This window comes from Engystomops pustulosus, chromosome 6 (assembly GCF_040894005.1).
Source record: "Engystomops pustulosus chromosome 6, aEngPut4.maternal, whole genome shotgun sequence".
Classification (NCBI taxonomy): domain Eukaryota; kingdom Metazoa; phylum Chordata; class Amphibia; order Anura; family Leptodactylidae; genus Engystomops; species Engystomops pustulosus.
In genome coordinates this window covers 156,149,681-156,160,179 of record NC_092416.1, presented here as the reverse complement: position 1 = coordinate 156,160,179, position 10,499 = coordinate 156,149,681, and the positions used below count along the sequence as shown (strand labels likewise).

Sequence of the window (10,499 nt, the reverse complement as noted above, 5' to 3'; positions counted from 1 at the left end):
GACTTATATTGTAAATTAATTATCATTTCACCCCCTTATGAATAGCGTGAAATCAGTGCTCCGTTCACTTTTTTGTGATTGTGGAATTCCAATGGAACAGAAGCATTGGGGCCCTCCAGGGCATGTGTAGCCCCCTGTCTGCATGATCATGGGGACCCTGTTGATTATACAAATTTCACTGTGGATAAGGGATTTACTACATTAGTGAAGGGCACCAAGCCTTGTTAAAGGGGATGTATAGTCTTAGAACAAAAGTGATGGAAGAAGAATCTAATCTAACAAACAAATATACATTGTAGAAAGTCATTCTACAGACTTGCAGACAAAGATTTCAAATATTTCAACTATGATTTTTCAGCCTCCCCTTCCCCCAATTTTTTTTGTAGGACTGTCACAGCACTGTCCTTGACCCCCCGAATCAAAGTGCATATTATATGAAAGTTTGGAGGATGTGAATAGAGACTGAACCTCCGTGCCAATGAACTTCAACTAGGGCAACAAAACAAACAGTCTCACAATGAGAGAGGACATTGGACTCATTGTTTTCTCACTCTGACTCCGAATTGCAGGCTTTTAAGGGGTTAACACCAGCGCCTACTTGCAGAAGGGGTTAAAAAGTGATGTCAGGTTTGACATGCCAGCAGTACCCTCTGTCTCCCAGCACATTGGTGCATTCCATAACTGTGCACAAGTTCACTAAAGGTGTGTTCCTCCGGAGAAATGGGAGTGTACTGATTGTGTCTCCTTCTCTGCCCTCCCCATTCTGCATTTGTCTCTCCCGGGAGGTCAGATTTCCCTCAGGATCTTAACTAGGGAAGCAGCAAAAGAAGCCTTGGGGTACCATGAGGAGGACATCCAACTCCGGTAAGAGGAAACATACTTTTGTTGCTTGTTAACTATCCCCATAGTACTAACCTCCTATATAAAATGTTCTGTTCCGATATGTATCATGATCACACAGCTACATAAACGTGTGACACCATGTAAGTAAATAGAAGGGAAAGTAAAGGTTAAACTTTGGACACATGGACCTGAAATGCGTGGGATACACCTTGCAGAATGGAGTGAAAGTAGGAGAGTCAGGTACTGGCACTGCAGGGATCATAGGGATTGTATGAACAGTGTGTGAAGTGTGACCCTACAGATCTGTGGTTTGTAATTATGGGTCATAGTGACAAGCGCTCGCAGCAAGGAAACCAGAAGGGAACTTTGACCCACATTAAGACATCTCAGCAGCGTGTTGTCAGACCTGCTACAGAGAGAGAAGATCTTAGTGATGGACATCAGCTTTAGGTTGACCTACATATCAATCACAACCTGTGAAGAAGACATCTGAATGTTGTGCCTCTAGAAATGAAAAAAATATTGAACTTTTTCATGACACCTGCAGGCAACTTTGACATTTTTTTTGTTTGTGATGTACATCACATTGTCTAATGTAAAGGCTAATGTAACCAGATGCCATATACTACTCTATGCTATAGAGATCATGTGTGGCCACATGTGAAACAATCCTTTAAGTATAGAAATCTTCTAGTAGAATATAGTATTCTCCAGGTGGTAAATGTTTGGTCTGACTGCAGGGACCCCCAATAAATACAAGAGTGAGGGGGACTCCATTCACTGTCTATCTTTAAGAAAGATAAGTGCCCATAGACAATATATAGAGTGTTAAGGGGATATGTGACTGCTACTCCATTCAGACCCTCACATGGGAAATGTGGGACCCCCAGTAATCATGCATCTACTACCTATCCTGGGGATATATTGTTCATGGGACCAGCCTATGGATGGAGTGGGATGCAGACAGCTGTATCCATAGTGTAGCGAGCATTACTTCAATGTGAATACCTCATCCCACGGTCACCTATTAATGACCTTTCCTAGAACTTGTTAATTTGATAATTGTTGCTATGGGTTTGACAGAATCATCAAAGTAATTTTTTTCTGGAAATATCGCCACTTCTGAAAGAGACTGAATTGCCAGACTCTTTGTCTATGGACAAGGGTCATACTTCCAAGACACCTGCCTTTACAGGCGGTCCCCTACTTAAGGACACTCGACTTACAGACGACCCCTAGTTAAAAACGGAACCTGGCTGCAATGATCAGCTGTAAGGAGTCTGTAATGAAGCTTTAGTGATAATCCTTGGTCCCATTACAGCAAAAAATTTTGAAACTCCAATTGTCACTGGGGCAAAAAAATTTTTTTGGGATCTAGAATGATAAAATATACAGTTTCGACTTACATACAAATTCAACTTAAGAACAAACCTATGGAACCTATCTTGCATGTAACCCGGAGACTGCCTGTATGTCCTATTAGGATCTTGTTCTGCTTGAAACCACTTTCTCTGAGTTTAAAAGGGGTTTTTATGAATCAGGCCCGGGGCAGAGGTGAGGTCAGGGCACCGCATTGTGGTGGTCTTCCATATTAAAGACTCAACCAAAACTCATGATCAGTTGCCTTCTTGGACCATGTTATGTAAAAGTAAGTGATGTCCTGAGGTTCGAGGAGGCCACTGATCGACCAAAAACTGGAAGACCTCCATAACACTATATCCAAGGGCCAAACCGGTAGAGAGGGCATTTTCTTGTTTTTTTGTCACCCACAATCCCAAAGCGCTTACCAGTATTTTTGGAAATCCCCTTTAAGCAGAGAGCAGCTAAATACAAGCTTCTTCTACTCTGGCTGGTCCAGGTCGTACATGTATGATATGGGAAGTATATGATTTAAGTGAAAGAATTATCTACACAAACTTTAACTTTGAACCCATTAAGTTCCTGTTTTTCTTGGAACAGATAATAGGCAGATATCGATACAGCTAGTATTCATATTAGAGTAGTAGTTCTCTGTCACATATAGGACCAAGCCTTCTGCTGTATAGCCCCCATGAAGAAAGCTGAAACAGGTGATTTGTGTGGTATCTGGGTTTTGGACTCCACCAATCACGTACTGTGAACCTATCGGAAGTCATTTATACAAAGTGTATGGGGAACAAACGCCCTCTTTAAGTGCACAATAGTGAATAGGTTCTGGGTCTGACTTGTTTGCGCTGAATGGTCTCATTTACGACGGTCATCCCTTCCCCAATTCATTTCTGCTCAAAACATACGCATTTTCTATAAATGACTTGACACATCCACAAACAACAATGATATTCCCTTAAAGGGATTTTCCCGGAATCCAGGTGGATGTGATGGGGAAGAATGAACACATACTTACAATGTTCTCCTGATTCCCGCATTGCTTCGAAACTTCTAGTTTTTGGTCCCACATCTGGCTGGAAGTTCTAAGGTAGGGGGGGGGGGGTCATGAGACTTCATTCAATGACTTCACTTCTCTGCCGTTTGAATAAAACACTAAAAAAGAAAAATTTGAAGCAACTATTTGGTGTGTGCCGTGGTTTCATACTGTACGCAACAGGATTGAGAATCCAACAGGAGCACCGCCAACGTTTGAGTGTATGGTACCTATGTTCCTTCAAACAGTCACTTTCTATGTTGTCCCCTGGTCCGAGAAGGCCACTTATAGTAGGATGTGGGTCCGGCCAGGCAGAGTAATGCAAGAGACTGGAATTGGAAGAATATATGTTCTTTTTCCAACTCCAGCCCACAGATTCACTTTAATTCAATGTAAAATGTGGGATATCTTATCTCACTAGTTAATAATAATAATAAATAATTCCTTTATATAGCGCACACAGAATGCACAGCGCTGCACAGAGCTTGCCAAATCAGTCCCTGTCCCCACAATCTAATCAACCTACCAGTATGTTTTGGAGTGTGGGAGGAAACCGGAGAACCCAGAGGAAACCCACGCAAACACGAAAACATACAAACTCTTTGCAGATGTTGACCTAGGACCTAGGTTGTTGTGATGCAGCAATGAAATCCAAGGTTTCCCCTTTTAATAAATCTGAAATATTTTCTCTTATAACTCTGTTATAAATCTATTTTTCCCCTTAGAAATATATGAATAAAATGACAACTGTGCATTTCCCTCCCCCATGCCAAAGGGGTGTGTCCCATATTACTAGCACTGATTGGACTGTGTTAAAGTATATACAGACACATCCTCAAATGGTAACCCCCCCCCCCCCCCCTCCCATTGTCAATTGATTTATACATTTTTAGGAGGAATAACAAAAAAAGGGCATAAATGAGAAAATGGGTATAAAATGTATTTACCAATATGAACATGTCAGGACATCCCTTCAATGGGCAATAACCAGTAGATTTCTACATCTCCGTAGCCATCCCCCACACTGTGCAATCATCGCCGTTATCCCTCCACTAAGATGTCAGGCAAGAGCCAGCACGCTGCGATGACACAATGTATAAGAAGAAAGGTTTTACCTGCACACCCTGGAGCCACCCCACCCCTGTGTCAGGAACGTGCCAGACCTGACAAAACTGAGTGACCCTAAGACCTAGGGGGCAGTTTAAGGACTCACCTCCCGATATATGGGTGGGGGTCCATGTCAACTCACAACATCAAGTCAATAACTTCCTAACTTTAATATTCTACCCTATTCCTACATTCCGTAATTTCCTGTCTCCTTCTTCAGTCATTGCAAAGCCGTATAATCACAGGTAACAATCAAAGGATTCACTGGAATATTGTATCACCTTTAATAGTTTTCTATGTAGCTCATCTCTGCTTAAGGCTGCGCTGATGTGGGGGATTTTTGAGGATGGATCAAAAAAATATTCACTCTATGTCATCTAGTTACTGTCTAACCAGGACTGTTACAGCCATATTCCCAGGAATTTGAGGTGGGCATCACAGATTTTATGGGATCTATGTGTAAATAAGTAAAAAAAAACTTCTGCATACTGGACACAGTGTTGGACTGGGATGCTTAGGGCCAATCAGTAAAATTTGGGCACACAAGCTACATGCAAATATTACCTAACACCCATTCACAAATTCCTAAAACATAGCTGGCGCAGTTTCTTCTAGTAGTAGCCTGATTCCTATATTTTCTTGGAATCCCAGTCAGTAACCTGCTGACGGGCACTGATGGATTAATCTCTTCGTCCATACTAATAATAATTATTTATATATATAGCGCACACAGATAACGCAGCGCTGCACAAAGAATGTCAAATTGGTCCCTGTCCCCATGGGGCTCACAATCTAAACAACCTAACAGTATGTTTTGGAGTGTGGGATGAAACCAGAGTACCCAGAGGAAACCCACGCAAACACGGAGAGAACATACAAACTCTTTGTAGATGTTGACCTGGATGGGATTCAAACCAAGGACCCCAGCGCTGCAAGGCAGAGTGCTACCCACTCAGCCACCGTGCCGTCCATTACTTTGCTTTCCCTTAAAGGGGTTTTCCCACCAAACAAGTTAGGCCCTATCCTGTGGATAGGGCCTAACTTGTTTGGTGGGAAAACCCCTTTAAGGGAAAGCAAAGTAATGGACGGCACGGTGGCTGAGTGGGTAGCACTCTAGGTGATCGTTTCAGTGATGAGACCAACACAGATCAACGGGGGGTCCAAGGCGCTCAGCAATTTCCGTCTGCTCCATAGAGATAAATGGAGCAGAATGGACATGCGCTGGCGTCTGCTCCGCTCATCTCGGGGAGAGACGTTGAGGTACCTTGGATCCCACGTTCTCGTGATCACTTGGGACCCAAACCGATCAGCAAGTTAGGACCTAACTTGTTGGGTGGGAAAACACTTTTAAGTGAAATGTTGCACCGTGTATGGACAGCTATATTATATGTACTAATATAGGGGATTTACTTCAGGACCAAATTCCCGGAAACCGGAATTAAACCGTACAATATATTGTATCTGCTGACATGGTCTAGTTAAACTCAACAATTAGTGGCATATTATTGTGTAATCTATATCCCACGCCTAAAACATGTTTCAAAAGAACTATCTTTGTGTTGTAACCCTATAAATCTTCTTTTACTGATAAGTAGTGATGAAAGTGATACATAGAAGGAGACTTGTGTACCTCCGGTGCATGTTCTAAGTGGGCCACACCTGTCACCCTGTCATCACTATTACTGTAGAGGATTGACGGGATATGCTCCTCACATCTGTACTTCCATACGGGATATAGTCTCAAGCAGAGTCTTGTAGAAATCTATTATACGGGACACAGACATTTTTGTTTTACCTGGATATACCTGAAATCAGGGTTGGCTCCAGGTTCTAAAAGGCCCCTGGGCAACACAGCCTCAGTAGGCCCCTTTGCAGTAAACTCGCATGGCGGCATGGAAAATACAAAAACTAAATCAGTTTCCTATTCCCCCAAATATTTGTTAGTTTATCATATCGAACAGTCCCCCTTGGTTATTTTATATAAAGGTTATTTTACATATGTACAGCCTTATGTGGGCCCCCCAGAATCCCTGGGCCCCTGCACTTGCCCGGGCATGCCCAGTGCTGGTCCAGGGCAGGAGGATACAAAGTGAGGACCTCATGCAGTCGAGGTTCCATGTTCCTGGTTTTTCTTTGTGTATAAAGTCTTACAGTTACTCTTTATATAATGGTGACCTCTTTTACCCTAATTTTAGGGTAGATTTACATGTCTGTGGAAGAAGCATTATCTTTGTTTGTGGGGTCAAGCTCAAGAAATCTTGTACTTGACCTAATCCTGATGCTACGGACTTGTGTAGGACTGAGCCAGGGTCATACTGGAAATTCAAAGTGTCCTCGGAAACACTTGGAAACTAGTTTTGTACAACTACTCTGGTGACAAGTATTTCTGGTAAACAGTGACTACTCTGGGACTAGTTCTGGCTAACTACATGTTGTCAACCGTGTCCAGGAAATATGATGTGGTTCTGGTTGTGTGCGAGCCAAACTCTGTTACCTGCTTGGGTCTTCCAAAATCCGCTTATTTAACGTGAAGTGCCAATATTGCATTTTAAGCAGTAGCTTATTGCTACCTGTTCTTCCACATCTTTCAATCGTATTGGCCGCCTGAGGCCATCAATACAATTGAAAGAAGGAGGGCACATTCAGACTATGATTGCAGCTTCTCTCTGGGGTCTCTCTGTAGAGTAAGAATGGTGGGTCCAGTAGGATGACCTACAAAGATATTGCAGTTCTGTCAGGACCTTCTCACTTTTCCCACAGTTCCAAACAGACAATGAAGTGTCGCTTTAAAATAGCGCTGAGAACAGCATCTCTTAAGTTACTTAGGACTGCAGGAAGATTTGGTGGATTTGGTCCTGTTTGGTGAACTCTGTCCCTGAGTCACCCGTGCCGTAGGTTCACCACCACTGTCACATAATATCACCAATGGTCTACCAAATACAGGTACCAGAAGAATGTCTTTGACCCCCCAGGATGTCTTCTAGTAGAGTAAATGACTTATTCTCCCCTGGGTTTGCCTGACTGGCAAATAGGAAATCTCTACATAGAAAGCAATCTATAGGGATCCATAGAAATCCTGTAATTACAATCCCAAATTACTGATGATACTACAGCCAGGAGAAAAAAATAAAAAAATGTTTTGAAAAAAACTGTTAGGTAAATTAAAGGAAATCTTCCATCAAAATTAAACATGGCTAAACCAGGAACACTTACTCGTAGATCCAGGCACAGTGACTGTGGTAATCTTCTTACATTTGTTATCTATGGCCTCCAGCCTTCTAATATCAACTTTTAAAATTATTTTAATGGGCCATAAGTGCTTTGGGGGTTGTAACCAGAGAAACACTGTGCTGTAGCTTCACAGGCTTTTATACTGTGTAGGAGAACTTCCCCCTTTCACTGTGTGAGATTACAGCAGACAGACAAAGTTAGACAGAGTAACAGCCTGTTTAGCTACAGCACGATGGGGCTATTCCCCCCAGAGCCATTCTGGCTCACTATCATAATTTTAAAAGTTGATTTTAGAAGGAAAGAGGCTATGGATAACAAAAATAAAAAGATTACCACGGTCACGGTGGGCAAGTGCCCCCTGATTTTCATGCTTGATTGTGATGGTAGATTCCCTTTAATATAACTAATGTTGATTTGAATCGTGGGATCTGTTATTGGTGAGCGTATAGAAAATTTATTATAGAATTATTTTGTAGGACTTTACATGAAGCTGTAAAAAAGTTTGGTGATGGGAACATATTCCTGTGAATGATGGATGAAGGATTAGTCTTACAAGCAGTAACCAGTGTTGTAAGACCCTAAATGCGTGCCCTAACACCATTACTCATTTCACTTTCACTCTTCCCTTTAATGATCCTTTCTCATACCCCACCCGGGTCCTTGCTTTCTTAAGAATTAGCACTTCAACAGCTGAGGCGATGAGTGACAGAAAGGAGGTGACACATGGGTCACATTCCAGAATTATCAGCACACAAGGATGCCAATACAGTCCAGACAGGGTAACCTTATCACCCCTGTGTGACCTGCATTCATATTCAGCTGAATGTAAATCCCCCCCCCCCCCTAATTTTACTGCTATTTTAGTTCAAAATAGAGCAAAAGATGACAATGACATTTCTCCTTTTCACAAGAGATTATCTGGGAATGTACCTCACCTTGTGTGGGAAGAAGCAAGAACCACAAAATGTTTTTTAACAACGTAATTATGAGACTATACAGTAAAGTGAGCCTGTCACCAGGAATGTCCTTTTAAGCTAGTGACAATCTCCAATTGCCTATTGAGCATTGAGAATCATTTCAGTACTTTATAATAGTTTATTTCACATTACCTGGCTCCCTGAGATGACCATGTGGTGACACCCATGGGAATGGGGCTGCTGCTTAAACCTGTCTCAGTCTCCTTGTGCATTCATCCTCTCCTCCATACCCTCCCCCTCCCCTGCCTGCTCAATGCACATGACAGGATGTGAAGAAGGGGGAGCTGTATGAGTGTGGAGGAGACTGAGACAAAGTCTGCTGGAGATAATTTGAAATAAAGTATTATATAGTACTGAAATGATTCAGTATGGCATTTTTAGAATCAGCTTAGCTATTGGATCCTGTCACCAGCTAAAAATTACATTTCTGGTGACTTTAAGCTGGTGGCTTTAAGCTCAGCAGGAGCATAGTGTGAAGTCAGAAAAAAACATTATGGAAGATATATCATACGCTGGTGCTTGGTGTGCCAGCGTATAATGTAATCCCAGCCTACTGAACCCCCCCCCCAGGCCCCTGGGCAACAGCGCCTCAGTGGGCCCCTTTGCAGTGAACTCACGGGGCGGCATTAAAAATTCAGAAACTAAAACAGTCTCCTGTTTCCTAGTTTATCATACCAAACAGCCCCTTCCTGGTTATTTTATATAAGTGCCCCTCACCCCCTTTGAATTAATTAGATACAGCCCTCATCACCCCCATAGATTCCTTATTTGGAGCCTTATGTGGGCCCCTCCAGCAGCCCTGGGCCCCAGCGCTTGCCCAGGTATGCCCAGTGCTGGCCCCAGTCCTGGCACTTAGGGTTACTACCTGCTGATGTATTTTCTTCTGTTAGTTGTGGTCACAAGTGCTTCTTGGACATCAGAACCAGTATCTTATCAGCCAAACTATGGCCCAGCCCTTTGGGATTTCACTTTTGGCCTTGGCTTAAATAGTTGTATCAAACTGCAGCGTCAAACTACTTTAACCCGTGGTCTAGATTATTTGTCCTAAGAATATAACTTTATTACTTTATTATACTCATTTATCTCATAAAAATATAATTAACTTTTCATTTTTAAAGTGTTTCTTGTCTTTGTCTCTTACTAGAAGCCAGGAATGAGTTCTGTCCAGCCGCAGCGGGCAGCCATGACTTCTATCTAGATGCAGATGGTTACATGTCATGTGCATATTTATAGGCTTATTGTGTGGTAAATGACTGCAATGGCTTCCATATACCGTCCATGTTAGATTTATATTGTCCAGGGCTATATATTGTGCCCATATTTGGCTATTAAATTGTAGAAGGTGCCTATCAGCTGGGGTCTGTTTTAAGAGCCCCCCACCCTTCTGGGCTGCTTTGTTTAGGACACATCAGCTGTTGGGACAGGTTCTGCTAGAGATCTGTTTAATGGTTAAACTGCTGCCTGCCCGAGCGATATACTGCGCCGCACTCTGACAATGAAAGTTTTATGATCTTCCCCAGAGTAAAACATTTATTCAATCTTCCACTTCAATTGATTTCTTCTCTGTAACTTTATGTGTGAAGTCTTCAGGGCCGTCCTCTAACACAAACTGCAAATAGAGGAAGGAAAAGTTTCATGTTTTCCACAAAGTATAAATGAGGATAAAAGAATAATGTAGGTTAAACATGTTTATACAGTAGACCATTCCCCCTGATTTCTCCAGTTACTGTTATGTCTATGTCTCCGCGCTATTCCAGGCTGTGCTCACACCTTCATTGTTAGTGTATTCTGTTATAGGGAGAAGCCATGTGTCACCTCATGTTGCCGGGGCTTTGGGCATGGCATGGTTATGGTTATGGCCAATGTCACACAATTTGTTCTGACCATAACACATAACTTTATATTCAAACATGTATTTCCTGTTATGTAAATGTGTCACA

The 10,499-nt window shown here is 42.4% G+C and overlaps 1 protein-coding gene across 1 annotated transcript in view; it reads left to right on the top strand.

Moving 5' to 3' along the window:
• Positions 1 to 755: 755 nt before the first annotated feature.
• SEPTIN9 (septin 9) overlaps positions 756 to 10,499 on the top strand; it is a 143,159-nt gene continuing 133,415 nt past the window's right edge. The window contains exon 1 of the mRNA XM_072111987.1: positions 756 to 864. Coding sequence (XP_071968088.1) covers positions 843 to 864 — 22 coding nt within the window. The 5' untranslated portion in view covers positions 756 to 842. The remainder of the gene's footprint in view (positions 865 to 10,499) is intronic.